This window comes from Carex rostrata, chromosome 32, assembly GCF_964058835.1.
Source record: "Carex rostrata chromosome 32, lpCarRost1.2, whole genome shotgun sequence".
NCBI classification, from domain to species: Eukaryota; Viridiplantae; Streptophyta; class Magnoliopsida; order Poales; family Cyperaceae; genus Carex; species Carex rostrata.
The window spans coordinates 3,879,374-3,897,034 of record NC_135949.1 but is presented as its reverse complement, the minus strand read 5'-3'; the positions used below and the strand labels follow the sequence as shown (position 1 = coordinate 3,897,034).

The following is a 17,661-nucleotide window of genomic DNA, read 5'->3' as shown; positions in this document are numbered from 1 at the left end:
AGCCGATATCTCACGATCTGTTTTTAGATTTTGTATGAAACTTCTCAGTCTTGGTCTATGAAGTCAATAATGCATGTCAGTAAATTGTCATGACTTTTGAAGGTGTTTTTGGTATGTTTATCAGAGGTGCAATTTTGGGCTTAGATGTACTCTTTCAGCAGTTCGGGCAATTTTTGAGAGCCAATATCTCACGATCTGTTTTGAGATTTTGTATAAAACTTCACAGTCTTATTCTATGAAGTCAAGAATGCATGTCGGTAAATTTTCATGATATTTGAATGTGATTTGATATGTTAAGCAGAGATGCAAATTTGGACAAAAAATTCCAAAAAAACAATATTTTCCAAACCCTTAAAAAAAAAAAAATATCCGGGCCGCGGAAAATATCCGCGCTCGGAATAAAAAATTAAAAAAATATATATTTTTTTTCGAGCGCGAATTTTTTCTGCTGCCCGAGCATTTTTAAAATTTCAATCAAAAAATGATTATTTTTAATAAATTATTTTTTTTTTTGGGTATTTTTAAAAAAATCGGTTCGTTTGGTTCAGGCCATGAAACTATTCATTTTACCTAAGGTAACTCAAATTTTGAGTTTAAATCCGGACCATTCGATATGTGTTTGACACGATACTCAAGGACCTTTGCATTCCAACTTGGACGATTGATCTATTCTGATCGGACGGTTCGGATCTAAACTCAAAACTTGAGTTACCTCAGCAGATCCTAAACTCCGCCTTCTAGGCATCGTTGCTCTGAGCGTCTCCTCGCCAAGAGAAAAAAAAGGTGGAAAACATAATAAAAAAAATGAGAGCGCTCTTCCTCTCTCACTTGTCCTCTCCTTCTCCCACTCTCCGATCAAAAATCAACATTGCACGCTTCTACTGCGCCTCTCCGATCACGCCCAGTAGATTTCTCTCCATTTCAAGCACTAGAGGTCTATATACTCGTTTCCAGCCATCACTCCTCTCTGTCACGAGCAAGACCATGTCCAGCTCCAGCTCCAGCCAATGCTCCGTTTCGCGGGAAACCACTTCAACTGAAAGTGGAGAGGCTTCTCGTGCTTTCAATTGCTTGGATGGGATCCGTACTCTTGCTGAATCCGGACGATTAAGGTCTCTTTGACATTATAATTGATTTAATTTGCGGACTGTTATGATATATTGAGAGAAATTGGGTTACTTTTGGAGATAAAGAGAGATTTTTGTGAAACCGAATTGCCGAAATCGGTGAAAACTTTAGACCTTGAGATTCTTTTATCAGGCATTCGTTTTAATCATATATGCGGTAACAGTGGCAGAGAAAGAAGGGTTTGGACATTGGAGGCACATTGTAAAATTTATGCAAATTTTGAATTTATTTGGCAACAAGTTAACCATAAACCTTGGCTGAAACCACTTCAACTGATAGTGGGAAGGCTTCTTGTGCTTTCAATTGCTTGGATGGGATCTGTATTCTTGCTGAATCTGGACGATTTAAGGTCTCTTTGACATTATAATTGATTTAATTCGTGCACTGTTATGATATATTGAGAGAAATTGGGTTAATTTTAGTGATCTGGGAGAATTTAGGGAGGATAGGAAAGAGAGATTTTTGTGAAATCAAATTGCCTAAATCGGTGAAAACTTTTGATATAGACTGATAAAGGGGTAAATTGTTCCAAAAAGATTAAGAAGGGTTAACTTTGACATTTCAGTTTTTGCTTTTCAGTGTTTAGTAAAAAACATACAATGTAATATCTTGAATTTTTAATTTAGACAGTAATGGTTTTTCCTACCTCATGATGTAGTAACTTTACTTGCTGAATTTTTCTCACATCCTGAGAGAGCTAACTTAATATTTTAGGAATTTTGCCCCAAACATTTATCTGATAATTTCGCTTGCTGATATTGACTTGGTAGTAGAGAAGCTAGCAGCAAGAGGGGCTAAAATGGTAATTATAAGCAATTCATCTAGAAGAGCAGTTGTTATAGATGATAAGCTTAAATCTCTCGGGTTCGACCCGTCTCTATTCCTTGGTGCTATTACCAGTGGAGAACTAACCCATCAATTTCTTTTGAGGTATAATAATATATTATTTCATATAGGTCAGTACGAAAATTTACCTTTCGTTAGATCTAGCTCTTAATGTTTAATTATAATAATAAGAATAAATTAGGAGAGATGATTCCTGGTTTGCTGCTATGGGAAGAAGATGCATCCACATGACATGGAATGATCGAGGGGCAATATCTCTTGAGGTAGTCTAAATTGGTTGTATTCTATATTAATCTTCCTATGTTAGCTTAACATATGTAATAATGTGAACTTTTGCAAATGCTTTCATGTGTTAATTATTCATAGGGTTTAGGTTTAGATGTGCTGAGTTTATCCTGGCGCATGGCACTGAAGCACTAGGTTTACCATCTGGTGGTTCAGAACCTATGGATTTGGAGGGTCTTGAGCAGATTTTAGAACTATGTGCAAAGAGACAAAAACCGATACCTATGTTGGTTGCTAATCCAGATTATGTCACGGTCGAAGCACGTAACTTGCGTGTGATGCCTGGTGCTTTACTGTTATTCTATTATTTCTTTTGGCTATGCCATATAATATAGTATAATACTAATCAGAGTGAGGCTACGGTACTATGCATAGCGCACAACCTTACATACCATTGCTCCATATATCTGTTTTCAGATTTTAAATGGTTGATCAAAACCGCTCAACATGATCTCCATATTAAAATGTATTTGGTGATTAAATTTATATTTTTTTATATTTTTTATACTTTTTTTAGATAGGTAGAAAATCACTAAATTTTAATTGTCTAGAATCTTGAGTACGAATCCTCTGAGGTAACAAAATATTTGAGTTTAGATCTGGACCGTCTGATTAGAATCCGGGTCAATCCGGCCCGGGATGGAATGCACGGGCCCCTTTAATAAAGCAGATTGGACGGTCCGAATCTAAACTCAAAATTTCTATTACCTCAGGGATATGAATTCTAGAATCTTTAGATCAAGTAATTTCCTAGCTGTCTAAAAAAATAGTAAAAAAAATTCTGAAAAATTTAAAATTTGGTCTTCAAGTTCATTTTCATATGGAGGTCATGCTGAGCTGTTCGGATCGACCGTTTGGACTTTGAAAATGGAGATATGGAGCCATAGTACAGGCTGGTGTGCACTATGCATTGTACCGTAGCTTCACTCGTACTAACAAATAAGGTGATTGGCATTGGTCAGGTACTCTAGGGGCTAAGTATGAGAAACTGGGCGGAGAAGTGAGATGGATGGGAAAGCCTCATAAGGTATTATACTTGTGTTCTACCCGTGTTTCATTTTGGGTTCTCATACATATCTTTTGTTTCATTTTAGGTGATATATGAATCAGCAATAGGGTTAACAGGTATTGACCCGAAGGAATGCATAACAGTAGGTGATTCTCTGCACCATGACATAAAAGGATCAAATAGAGCAAACATTCAATCAGCATTTATCACTGGAGGCATACATGCTGAAGAATTGGGTCTTGGTTCTTTTGGTGAAACGGCCAGACCTGATGCCGTGCATTCTCTATGTACCAAGTTTGATGACTATCCCAACTTTGTTTTGCCTTCTTTTACATGGTATAATTAATGAATTAAATTTCCTTTGAGTAGAGAGCATATTGGATTTATAATTTTATATATTTGCTTGTCACTGGCAGCGAAGAACATTTTACAAAATATTTTGAAAATGAGGTTAGGTATTCGTGTTTAAATACATGTTTTTGTGATTATTGTCATAAAATACACCTGAATACATGTTTTTGACGGTAACCTTAATTGAACAATTTTAAATCAGTCTATAGCCACAATCACAAAATAGGCAACACTTCTTTTTTATGAAATATATGCTTTATATTATTGAGAAATGCTTGTTTGTCCTTGGTCATTTTCTTCACAGACATTGAAAAGCTGATTCAATACCAAATATGAACAAGATACAAACATGAAAGATCCTTATCATCAATTGATAGTATTATAGTCCTTGTACTATTATGGTTTTATTTTATTTTTCTTTGAATAACTTTTGGTTTTGTTGACTTTTGAAAGATCCTTATCATGAAACCGTCAGCACTACTGTCATCATATAAGTACCTAATATCATAATTAATGTGGATATTTTTTTTAATAGATTTAGGAGCTAAAGACAAGTTGCCAAAAAATAATATCTTTTACTTAATTACTGACTTTGTCCTCATGCTTCTAGGTAGCAAATTTTTTTTTTTTCCAAAATAAGGAGAAAAATAGAAGTATTTTTTTTTTTTTATGTAGGCAAACCTCAGGTTCAAGTTCATAGAAAGAGTTAACAAGCAAATCATCTGCCTTATTTAGTCACTTGAATAGTGCCACAACCATCTCCAAATAAGCCAGGTACGGCCCGGCCCCGAGCATAAATACGGAAAATCCTGGGGTTCAAGAACGGGCAATCCGGGCACTACATAAGGGCTCGTCTTGACCGGCACCTTGACCTGATCCTCCCATGTGTGTCCATACACCACGTTCACGGCACATGGTTGTGTGAAGAATGCAGCAGAGGATACTCTGTGCCGCCTTGCCACTTCACCTGCCCAAGGAAGGAATGCATCATACACTAAAACCTTGACCGGCCGACCCTCGGTCGACTCAGACCGGAGTAGGTTGTCTAGTGTCTCTGAGCCAGTGATCTTGAGCCGGGCCAAGTAATCCGTGACAGAGTTGATCTGTGATATTCATATCTCCTTGTTAATTTTTCTTGAATTAAATTAATTATCATATTGATTTGGAGCTAATTTATATCTCAAAGCTGTAATACAATATGGTAGCAGGAAAAGAAAAGAAGAGAATCTTTGCAAAAAGCACCTATATATGGTACAATTTTGCAACAACTAGTTACAAACTGAAGTTCATGAATTTCAAACAATTAGTTACAATGTGTATTTTTAGAAAAGTCCCTATAAAAATGAATTTGCTAGGGACGCATCCATGTTTCGAATAATACTTGTGAACTTGAGGGGTCAAACGAAAATTATTTTTTCTGTTTTTCAGTTCCATTTTTCTTTCAAGTTTTAACACATAGTAGTACACCTATTAGATTAAAAAATAATAATAAAATAAATAATTAAGCCAAAGGCCGCATGATCTCTTCAATTAAAAACCTCATCCGATTGAATGTATCTAACCAATTTTAATTCTAACAGAACGCGATTCATTCCCCTTGGTTCGCTGTCAATTATTTCTATGGTCTTGACTAATAAGCGATAGTACCGAATTATCTTGATTGAATATTCAAATCTTGTACAATTGAAATGAAATACGCTTAAGAAGTCTCGACCTGGGTCGCCATCAGTAAAGAGATGAGGTTGAATTGGGAATGGTCGTGGAAACTAAAGAGAAGAAGATTAAAGACGGGCAATTAGTAAGAAGGAGCGAAGAGACTGACTCTTCCAGGGGCCATTGAACCTACTCAGAAATTCATTTAATACCTCTTCTAGAAGGCGATTAACTCTTCCAGGCTTCCCCTTGGTTAGGATGAATTTTCTATGGTCGCGACTAATAAGCGATAATACCAAATTTCTATGGTCGTGACTAATACCTCTTCCCCTTGGTTAGGATGAATTTTCTATGGTCAAAGTCTTCTCCACACCACTTCTTCTCAGAACTCAAAATTCTGGTGCTCATTACTCTACACACATTTCTCACATTCACCACTCAGATCTAAGGTTCTTTCAAAATAGTCTCTTCAAAGAAATCTACAAAGCAAAATGGCAGGGTGTTTGATAACCTCTGTGCTCTCTCTAGCCACCAATTTGCTCCCCTCAATTAGAGTCTCTGTGCAGGCTCCTTCTTCCTCTTCCTCAAATTCTAATAACTCCAAAAGGGGGCGTGCTCGAGCTTTGAAGGATCTGAAGAGGCTGATGCGAACTCTGAAGCGGATAAAGCCCACACTGTACGATGCTGAGGAGAGGGAGATCAGAGACAGTTCTGTAAAGCTATGGCTCAAGGAGCTGAAGAAGGTCGCTTATGATGCCGAGGATTTGCTCGGCGAGTACCGGTATGAGATCATCCATGTCAAACTAGAGGCAAGAAAGGCTTCTGAAGCTTCGGGTTCTCACAAGAGAAAGAAGATGGAGGTTAGTACCTCGTGCATATAGATATTAAAAATTATCTTACTCGTGCTAGTGTTATTATTCTTGTTGTGTGGTACTAAAACTTAATAGAGGATGCTTCAATTTTTTATATATTTTTTAGCTGGGTGAAAACAGGGTCGACCGGATACGGATCCGGATAATTCTTTGATAAGAGAAATAGTATCCGGATACGGATAGAGCTGGCAATAAGTTGGCTCGGTCCAAGCTAGAAGTATCCGGATACGGATAGGGCTGGCAATGAGCTGGCTCGGTCCAAGCTAGACCAAGCTCATAGCTCGCTAATTTTAACAATGAGCGAATCATGAGCGAGCCAACATTCGGATTCAAGCTGAAAAAGTGGCTCGTGGCTCATTTGTTTTGATAACAAGCTGAGCCGAGCCAGCTGGCAAAAGCTCGTGAACCAAAAGTCCAAATGTAAATAATGTAATATAAAGTTAACTACCATAAATTAAAGTTTGTAATTAAATTCATACGTACTAAAAATACTAAATCTCCAAATTTGTACCAACATAGTTTTCAAAATAATTCATGCGTACTAAATTCGCATAAATTCATATTTGGACTAAGTTGGCTTTGCTAACTTGTGAGCGAGCTAGAAACAATGAGCTAGCTTGGTCCATTAACAAACGAGTTATAAACAAATGAATTAAAATGCAAAGTCATAAACAGTCCACGAGTTTTCTTACCACCCCTAGGGATAGAGGTGCGGTCCACGAACTTTCTTGCTACCCCTAGATAGGGGATAGAGGATGCTTAAACGAACCACCCCTAGATACAGATAGAGGTGCAGTCCACGAACTAGGGATAGAGGATGCTTAAACGAACCACCCCTACCCTAGATACAGATAGAGGTGCGGTCCACGAACTTTCTTGCTACCCTAGACAGAGAAAGAGAATGCTTAAACGAATCGGATATCCGTATCTGAATCAAATTTTCCAACCCATTCTATCTCCGATATCTTACTACGCGACGCTTAGAAATCGGAAAAAGCTTACATATTAACCATATTTATTTTCCGTTATGATTGTGGGACTAAAGCTTAATCTGAAGCATCCGGACAACAGACCTAGCCAGCGCATCTATTTCGCTGCTTTATGAGGCTCGTACTTCGAGCAAGGCTTTGACTAGCTTGAAGTCTTTGACTCATTTATTTAATTTTAGACGAAAAGGCTGTTGCTGCCGTATATAATTATAAAGGCAGTTAGCCATCTAGCTTCGCTTTAAATATATATATATATTTTTTATATAAATTTCTGTTAATAATTGTCTCCATTTTAAATCCAACCGGCATTCAATTATATCTTTGATTTTAATTTGATATTTCCATAAATTTTAATTACAAATTTAAATAAACTAACTTAAGTTATTCATTCATTTTCATATTTGAATTTTGTTAATTAATATTTGTATCTTAAAGTTTAAATAATTCAATTATCCGTCAATTATTTGTTTCATATCCGTATTCAAATCCGTATTCGTAAATTATCTGCTCCGTATCCGTTTAAGACAGATTTGGTTTTGAATTTTGATATCAGTTTATTATCTGTATCCGTATTCGTATCCGATCATTATCCGACGGATGCAGATATGGTATCAGCATTATCCGCTCTGAACCCGCTCCGTTTTCATCCCTATTAATCCACCGGAATGTATGGTCACTTGTTATATTATCAGCTTTTCCAATCTAACATCAGAGTGGTGACATAATATAATAAATTTCCTATCTAATTATCATTTTTAAGTTAACAAATTATGAATTTTGGCGTACTTATATAATATATACATTTCTTTTTGGACAGTACATTGTGCAAATTCCTAATGGCATGGTTGATCGGCTTAAAAAAATAAGAAGTCGATTTGATGAAATAGCAAAGGATCGTGAGGCTCTTAAATTAAAGAAGAGTGATGGGCCAAGGCGTTCGAACAATAAACTTTCACGACCCCCAACGGGTCACATGGTAGATGAGGCAAGCATTTTTGGGAGAGATGCTGAAATAAAGGAGGTCATCGATTTCTTACTATCAAAAAAAGAAAAGCCCTTTTCGGTCATTTCAATTATTGGAAAAGGTGGTCTCGGAAAAACCACCATTGTCCAACTAGTCTACAAAGATGAGAGGGTAACCCGGTGCTTTGATTTATTTGGGTGGGTATGTGTCTCTGAAGAATTTGATGTTAGGAGACTCACTAACGCAATCATTGAATCAGTCACCAAAAAAATTTGCGATTTGAGTGAGTTGAGTTCATTACAAGAGAAGCTTGCACAAACTGTGAAGGGAAAAACAATAGTGCTTGTTTTAGATGACGTGTGGAACGAGAATCAAAGTCTTTGGGACTCGATAAGGGTTCCTTTTAAAGAAGCAAAGCTGGTCAGAATTCTCGTGACAACTAGAAATCAAAAGGTTGCAGATGTCATGCAAACAACGACCTGTTTTAGGCCAACTAATATGCCTGAAGATTCGTGCTGGCAGTTGTTTCGACATTTTGCATTTCTTGGTACAAGTGACACTATGCCACCGCACTTGGTAAATATGGGAAAGGATATTATGAGGAAGTGTGGTGGGCTGCCATTGGCCGTGAAGTCGATTGCAAGCCTCCTTAGGTATGAAACAGATGAAGAAAGGTGGATAGAGATTTTAGAGAATGATCTTTGGGAGTCCTATCCATCAAATGATGTATTCTCAGCAATTCAGATCAGTTATGCTCATCTACCTGCCCACCTTAAGCCCTGTTTTTTATTTTGCTCAATGTATCCAAAAGATTACTTATTAGAAAAGATGGATTTGATAGAGTTATGGATCTCTCATGGCTACATTGAGTCCAAGGGCAAAAGAAGAATCACAGAAATTGGTGTTGAATATTATGAGGAGTTAAAACAGAGGTCCTTTGTTGATGATTTTTCAAGTGGATCTGAAGAACGTTGTAAGTTGCACGATATAATCCATGATCTTGCTCGACTTAATTCTGAGAATGAACATTATTCGGTGGAGATCAATCAACCACTTGATATACAAAAGGAAAACGTTCCGGAAGAAGCACGTCATTTATATGTAAGTGGTTTATCTGGAAATCAAGTTCTCCAACAAAATCTGATGGGTTTAAGGACCCTTTCTATCTATACGAGATACTCCAGAAATTTTCAAATATGTAACCTCACAAAATTTAAAGCACTCAGGGTATTGGAATTGCAAGAGAATAATTTGACAAGAATTCCTGATTCCATTTCCGAGTTGAAACATTTAGCCTATCTTGATATTAAGTCTTCCAATCTTAAAACATTGCCATTATCCATTGGCCTCCTTTACAACCTACAGACTTTAATTCTTGATTGCTATAACCTTGAATATCTACCTGAAAGTATTGGTTCACTTAGTAACTTACGGAGATTAATTATTAAAGCAAAAAATCCAATAAATTATCTCCCGCATGGGCTTGTTAATTTTCCAGCCATAAAGACAATGAAAGCAATGGTGAAAGTTACAAATGTAGCTTGGTTAAAGGATATGACGGACCTTGAAGGAAATCTCATTATTTATGGAGTGAGTAATTTAAAAGATGCCCAGCATGCTAACATGAGAAATAAGTGCAAACTTTAAGCTTTGCATATAAACTGTAATCCATATTCCAAGGGTGATTGGGTTGACCCTGCGAAATCAATGCTGAAAATAACCCTCAAACCAGGAATAAGTGTCCATGATGCCAATTTTTCTTGGTTAGAATCCCTCCAGCCACATCCTAACCTCAAAAAACTTGTAGTAGGATCTTATTCTTCTGCCACAGTGCCGGGATGGATGTGTGATCCATGTTCCTTGCAATCAATTCAAAAAATCTCGTTATATAACTGTGACAAGATTAAATCTCTTCCATTCAACAATCTTCACACTCTCAAGCACCTCGTTGTTAGTCGTTGTCATGGTTTCCGAGTTCTACAGCTAGAGCAGCTGTCCTCCCAGCTTGAGAAATTGGAGATTTCTGGTTGTGACTGCCTTGAGTTGATTACTGGACTAGGGAATCTGGATATGTTGGCAACACTGAAAATTTTCTGGTGTAAAGTTCTGAAATCAATAACAATGGATAGACTAAAGTTGGTGGAATCTACTGAGCCAATTGGTGATTCCTCTCATGGAAAGCCACATTTCAGCCGACAGAGCATTTCAACACTTACAAGGTTGGAAATCTTGTTATATAACTGTGACAAGATTCAATCTCTTCCATTCAACAATCTTCACACTCTCAAGCACCTCGTCGTTCGTAAATGTGATGGTTTCCGAGTTCTACAGCTAGAGCAGCTGTCCTCCCAGCTTGACATATTGAACATTTCTGATTGTCGCTGCCTTGAGTTGATTACTGGACTAGGGAATCTGGATAAGTTGGCGACAATGAAAATTTCCAGGTGTAAAGTCCTGAAATCAATAACAATGGATGGACAACAGTTGGTGGAATCTACTGAGCCAATTGGTGATTCCTCTCATGGAAAGCCACATATCGGTCGACAGAACATTTCAACACTTACAAGGTTGGAAATCGAAGACTGTAAATTGCTTTGTGTTTTGCCAGATGGATTGATTCCATCAATTGAGACTACCCTGACAGAGCCATTCATCACTTATGTCCGTGTTCTTCACTGCGGTTGCACTGACATTGAAATTGGGGATCTACAATAAATCAAATCAGGTTCATAAATTTTTCTATTATTATAATTTTTATTATTTTAATATTTAAATTTTAGACCACTAAACTTTTTTGCTTTTATGTAACCATAAGCCTTGGTAGGATTTGTTGACTAATCAAGCTGCAAAATTACTGGTTTCGACAAATAAACATTTTATATTTATATTACTTGTTTGTTGTTGCTACAAAATTAATCTCTTGTCCAACTTTTTTTGCAGTGTTCTACCACAAGGAAAATTTAGGAGTCCCCTCGAAGACCCTCGATAGAAATAAATTTACTATTTGATTTATTATATGTTTTGTAATACACAGAAATAATTTCCTTTTCTAATGGGAATTCATTTTCATTGATTTTTTTTTTCTATACATATTTTTTTTTCTTCAAATCATCTCTTAAAGAACGATTAAACAAGCCAACAGTCAATTTTTTGTAGTTATCCTTATCTCAACTATTTTTTTGTATTCAAATATCTTTCAGACTATCAATATTTCTGTTGACAGCATTTGCCGTAAACTATAAAGAAAAATATATATATTAGTGTTATATATTGAAATAGCTGGTTCTTTACCAAATTACATTTGTTTCCATATAAAAATATTTTCAAATAAAATTATTTCAATTTTTTTTCCAATAAAAACATTTGATTCCACATAAAACCATTTTTTCCATCTTTTACGAAATGTCTGTCTAGCTTTCTTTCAAATAAAGATTATGAAATTATTTCAAATTAAAATTTGTTCGCCAAATATTCTAAGAAAATATTGCTACAACGTTTCTATTGGGTGACAAAATCATTGTGAGTCCAACATCTTCCCTTGGGGAAAAATGATTGCAATATTTTTGTTTTGTGCTTTACAATTGTCAATTAATATTAACATGAGCCTTTTCAAGGAAGAAAACCTATGAAGATGACCATTTTCAATGAAGAAAACAAAAAAGTATACACTGTCAAGTATAAGAACACAAAATTAACAAAGTTTTGTGATTCCTTGGATGGACGCCAACAGTTTTTAACTCAAAACACTACAACTTAATATAGGCAGGACAATAGATAGCTTGCCATGATATTTTAATTATGTAGACAAAACCTAAAATTTATCGGTTCTTCTATACGAACTGTAAATTATTTTCGGTTCTTTTAGTTAGGGAATATATATTTTTTTGTAGTATGAGGTATTTTTGCCGATTTTTTAAAAATACCCATTAAAAAAATGAATTTAATAAAAATAACCAGATCTCAACTGAAATTTTAAAAATACCCAAATCGCGGATTTTTTCCGCGAATCAGAATTTTTATTCCGGGCAGCGGAAAAAATTCGGGGCCCGAAAATAAAAAAAAATTTATTTTTTATTCCGAGCGCGGATATTTTCCTCGGCCCGGATTATTAAATATATATATTTTTTTTTAGAGTTTGGAGAAAAAAAAATATTGTTTTTTTGGCCCAACTTTGCACCTCTGGTTAAGACATCAGAACACCTTCAAAAATCATGAAATTTTACCGACATGCATTCTTAACTTCATAGAATAAGACTGTAAAGTTTCATACAAAATCTCAAAACAGATCGTGAGATATCGGTTCTCAAAAATTGCCCGAACTGCTGAAGGAGTGCTCTGAGCCCAACTTTGCACCTATGATTAACATAGCAAAACACCTTCAAAAATCATAAAAATTTACCGACATGCATTTTTGACTTCATAAAACAAGACTGTGAAGTTTCATACAAAATCTCAAAACAGATCGTGAGATATCGGCTCTCAAAAATTGCCCGAACTGCTGAAGGAGTGCTTCTGAGCCCAACTTTGCACCTCTGATTAACATACCAAAACACCTTCAAAAATCATGAAAATTTACCAACATGTATTTTTGACTTCATAAAACAAGATTGTGCAGTTTTATACAAAATATCAAAATAGATCGTGAGATATCGACTCTCAAAATTTGACCGAACTGCTGAAGGAGTGCTTCTGAGCCCAACTTTGCACCTCTAATTAACATACCAAAACAATTTGTTTTCAATCTTATTCAAACTCAAACTCAAACTGGATATATATAGTTTGTTCGAAATTGATTCGTGAACTTTTTAGATTCGAATCTCAAATAATGCAAATAATGGCCAAGAATGCATGTCGGTAAATTGTCATGATTTTTGAAGGTTTTTTGACATGTTAACCAGAGATGCAAAGTTGGGCTCAGAAGCACTCATTCAGTAGTTCGGGCAATTTTTGAGAGCCGATATCTCACGATCTGTTTTGAGCTTTTGTACGAAACTTCATAGTGTTATTTTATGAATTCAAGAATGCATGTAGGTAAATTTTCATGATTTTTGAATGTGTTTTGGTATGTTAATCAGAGGTGCAAACTTGGGCTCAGAAGCACTCCTTCAGCAGTTCGGGCAATTTTTGAGAGCCGATATCTCACGATCTGTTTTGAGATTTTGTATGAAACTTCACAGTCTTGTTTTATGAAGTCAAGAATGCATGTCGGTAAATTTTCATGATTTTGGAAGGTGTTTTGGTATGTTATTTGGGCTCAGAAGCACTCCCTCAGCAGTTCGGGTAATTTTTGAGAGCCGATATCTCACGATCTGTTTTGAGATTTTGTATGAAACTTCACAGTCTTGTTTTATGAAGTCAAAAATGCATGTAGGTAAATTTTCATGATTTTTGTAGGTGTTTTGCTATGTTAATCGGAGGTGCAAAGTTGGGCTCAGAAGCACTCCTTCAGCAGTTCGGGCAATTTTTGAGAACCGATATCTCACGATCTGTTTTGAGATTTTGTATGAAACTTTACAGTCTTATTCTATGAAGTTAAGAATGCATGTCGGTAAATTTTCATTATTTTTGAAGGTGTTCTGATATGTTAACCAGAGGTGCAAAGTTGGGCCAAAAAAACAATATTTTTTTCTCCAAACTCTATAAAAAAAAAAAAAAAAAAATTTAAAAATCCGGGCCGCGGAAAATATCAGCGCTCGGAATAAAAAATAATAAAAAAAAAAATTTCGGGGCGCGAATTTTTTCTGCGGCCCGGAATAAAAATTCTGGGTCGCGGAAAAAATCCGCGATTTGGGTATTTTTAAAATTTCAGTTCAGATCTGGTTATTTTTATTAAATTAATTTTTTTAATGGGTATTTTTAAAAAAATCGGGTATTCTTGGCTCCTCCTGTTAAAGCAAATTTTCTATACAATTAATCCATTACCCTGTATTAATTTTCATATTATTTATAAATAAAAATACTGTATTTATGTATTCCTACTATATAATCTCTTGAGCCCAGTCCATCAACACGCTGTCTGAATTTACTCATTGTGATTTTGGAGCAAAGATCTTCTGTGATTTAATCTTTACACAAGAAATATGTTGCGGGTGAAATGTAGAGAGAAACCGGGTCAAAAAGTTCATCACTACATAAATCTTGTACGATACCGTCATGGGAAACTAAAAATTGAGAAGCGAGAACTAGTGGGTCCCATGTAGTTTCTGCACTCCTACAGCAACAGGGATCAGTTTGTGGCTGCATTTCTACAACTATTCGCGTTGAAGTTGATATTTAGTTGATTACTCATCCGCAGCATAATAATAATGCAGCTTGCAATAAAATTTTAAATGCTAAAAGGTATGCACTTCTTCACAAAGCCCTTGAAATTATATAACTTCTAGTATTTAAGTAGCGCATTCATTAGTATATCTATATTTTAAAGGTGTATATTTCATTAGACATGCATATACCGATTTGAGATACATTTTCTTTAGAGTATGAGATATGTTTCATTCAACTATTACATGTAATTGTGTTATATTGAATAGAAAAAAGTAATACATATTTTTGTGCTATGATATTCCATCATATTATAGGAAAGAACATATTTTCACAATAATTACAATTTTTTTTATATTACACTTATAAAATAGTAAAATAATCTTCATTTGCTAGCCAGCAAAATTTATTCTTATTCTTTGTTTTACCTACATAATTTTGTACATAGCTATGCTTTATTATTTTTATTAGATTTGAACAAAATTTATTGATACATAGAGTATTTGATACTAATTAAAAAAATTAGAAGCTTATTTCTTTTGTTTGTAGTTCAAGTGATATGTCATATGCGTGCATATATCTGTTTTTTGATTTCAAACGGTCGATCGAAACTGCTCAACACGATCTCCATATGGAAAATATACCTGGTTATTAAATTTAGATTTTTTTTAGATTTTTTATACTATTTTTTTAGATAGGTAGAAAATCACTAAATTTTAATGGTCAAGAATCTTGAGTCCGAATCCTCTGAGGTAGCATAATATTTGAGTTTAGATCTCTAATCAGAATCCGGGTCAATCTGGCCCAAGGTGGAATGCACGGGCCCCTTTAATAAAGCGGATCGGACGGTCTGAATCTAAAATCAAAATTTCTATTACCTCATGCATATAAATTCTAGAATCTTTAGATCAAGTGATTTCCTAGCTATCTAAAAAAAATTGTAAAAAAAGTTTCTTAAAAATGTAAAATTTGGTCCTCAAGTTCATTTTCATATAGAGGTCATGCTGAGCAGTTCGGATCGACCGTTTGGACTTTGAAAATGGAGATATGGAGCCATAGTACAGACTGGTGTGCGCTATGCATAATATCGTAGCCTCACTCGTACTAACAAATAAGGTGATTGGCATTGGTCAGGTACTCCAGGGGCTAAGTACGAGAAACTGGGCGGAGATGTGAGATGGATGGGAAAGCCTGATGAGGTATTATACTTGTGTTCTACCCGTGTTTCAGTTTGGGTTCTCATACATATCTTTTGTTTCATTTTAGGTGATATATGAATCAGCAATAGGGTTAACAGGTATTGACCCGAAGGAATGCATAACAGTAGGTGATTCTCTGCACCATGACATAAAAGGATCAAATAGAGCAAACATTCAATCAGCATTTATCACTGGAGGCATACATGCTGATGAATTGGGTCTTGGTTCTTTTGGTGAAACGGCCAGACCTGATGCCGTGCATTCTCTATGTACCAAGTTTGATGACTATCCCAACTTTGTTTTGCCTTCTTTTACATGGTATAATTAATGAATTAAATTTCCTTTGAGTAGAGAGCATATTGGATTTATAATTTTATATATTTGCTTGTCACTGGCAGCGAAGAACATTAATTTTACAAAATATTTTGAAAAGGAGGTTAGGTATTCCTGGTTGAATACATGTTTTTTGTGATTATTCTCATAAAATACTCCTGATAGTGTTACTGACGGTAACCTTAATTGAACAATTTTAAATCAGTCTAGCCACAATCACAAAATAGGCAACACTTTTTTTGATGAAATATATGCTTTATATATTGAGAAATGCTTGTTTGTCCTTGGCCATTTTCTTCACAGACATTGAAAAGCTGATTCAACACCAAATATGAACAAGATACAAACATGAAAACAATAACATAAATAGGTGAGGAATGAGAGTAAATGATCGAGGCATGGCTCGATACCAGTAAATTCCAGTCTATAATGTGCACATGTAATGTAGTATCAGTTGGCCCTGTACTTAGCCGCAAATTCAACAATATTTTTATAAGAGCTTCCGTCTTCTCTCATTGCCTCTTGAGCCTTCGCTCTCTATTTCTTTGCATTCCTCCTATACTCCTCACACCTCTCTCCTTCCATGACCTCACTTAAGCACCTTATAATCTCTTCTCTCTTCACCAACCCGCCACTCTTCGGTTTAACCCGTTTTCCAACCTCCCAAACCCCTTCAACATATTTCGCATTCATCGGTTGATCTGTCCACAGAGGCATCCCCACCATTGGCATGCCTAGCACGAGTGCCTCTACAGTTGAATTCCAACCGCAATGTGAAAAGAAGCACCCCACTGCTTGATGCGCCAACACCTCTAGTTGCGGGCTCCAAGAGACTATAACCCCTCTATCTTTCACTTTCTCAGCAAAATTTTCGGGTATTTTGTCGGCTTCTACTGACCTGACGACCCACAAAAACGGCTTGCCACAGTCGTGGAGTCCATATGCCAGTTCCTCCATCTGGGCCGGGTCTAGGCAGGCCATGCTACCAAAGGAGGTATACACAACCGATTGCGGTGGTTTTGAGTCGAGCCATGCAATGCAAGGGGTTATGGTTGGTGTGTAGAGGTGGAAACCATACGATGTGTCAGACGGGAGGTGGTTGTAGAGGTACGAAGACGGTACAGTTGGCCCTATTGTTTTACCGCGCCATTTTGACTCCATGTACTGTGCTTCTTGAAATTATACATGACATTGTTTTTGTGAAGCAAAACAGATGAAGCAATTCAATAATAAGTCAAGCAATTTAGAATTCATTGCTGACTTTTCATTGAATATTGCTTTGTAGCCAACTCATTGCTGACTTTTCAATTTTTAAGCAATTATTTGAAGAGCACAATTTCTCCTCCTCACAGCTGGTACAATCAAGTAAAGATAAGTTTCACTTGATTTCTTCAATAAATTCATATTGTGTTGCAGACGATTTCTGAATATTTTGTTGATATATTGCTATATCTAGTCTGTTGGAAATAAAATCGAAAAACTCAAAATTTATATTTCAACCCATTGTTTTAATCATTAGATATATATCTCTTTTTTTATATATCTATTTATAATACTTGTGAACTTGAGGCTCAAACGAAAATTATTATTTCTGTTTTTCAGTTCCTTTTTTATTTAAAGTTTCAACACATAATAGTACACCTATTAGATTTAAAAATAATAATAAGAATAAATAATTAAGCCAAAGACCGCATGACCTCTTCAATTAAAAACCTCATCTGATTGAAAGTAAATAACCAATTTTAATTCTAACAGAAGGCAATTAACTCTT

General features: G+C 35.6%; 1 protein-coding gene and 2 pseudogenes across 2 annotated transcripts; 2 read left to right on the top strand and 1 right to left on the bottom strand.

Annotated features, from left to right (window-relative positions):
* Nucleotides 1-804: 804 nt before the first annotated feature.
* On the top strand, nt 805-4,811 carry LOC144547824 (uncharacterized; annotated as a pseudogene). Its single transcript, XR_013509156.1, has 8 exons — nt 805-1,112; nt 1,408-1,477; nt 1,838-2,058; nt 2,156-2,237; nt 2,341-2,544; nt 3,222-3,286; nt 3,354-3,604; nt 4,295-4,811. The product of XR_013509156.1 is annotated as an uncharacterized LOC144547824 (transcript).
* Nucleotides 4,812-5,402: 591 nt separating this feature from the next.
* On the top strand, nt 5,403-11,168 carry LOC144547720 (putative disease resistance protein RGA3). The gene is made up of 3 exons (XM_078296420.1): nt 5,403-6,132; nt 7,951-10,822; nt 11,038-11,168. The coding sequence occupies exons 1-2, from the start codon at nt 5,764-5,766 to the stop codon at nt 9,742-9,744; spliced, it is 2,163 nt and encodes a 720-aa protein (XP_078152546.1). The 5' UTR covers nt 5,403-5,763; the 3' UTR covers nt 9,745-10,822; nt 11,038-11,168.
* Nucleotides 11,169-16,192: 5,024 nt separating this feature from the next.
* LOC144547873 (UDP-glycosyltransferase 74E2 pseudogene) lies at nt 16,193-17,098 on the bottom strand (annotated as a pseudogene).
* Between the last annotated feature and the right edge of the window lie 563 nt (nt 17,099-17,661).

What these genes read in the sequence shown, in the direction of transcription:
- LOC144547720 (XM_078296420.1), top strand. Translation starts at nt 5,764, where the DNA reads ATGGCAGGGTGTTTGATAACCTCTGTGCTCTCTCTAGCCACCAATTTG. An exon ending in ACAAGAGAAAGAAGATGGAG is followed by an intron (nt 6,133 to 7,950) that starts GTTAGTACCTCG and finishes CTTTTTGGACAG; the next exon opens with TACATTGTGCAAATTCCTAA.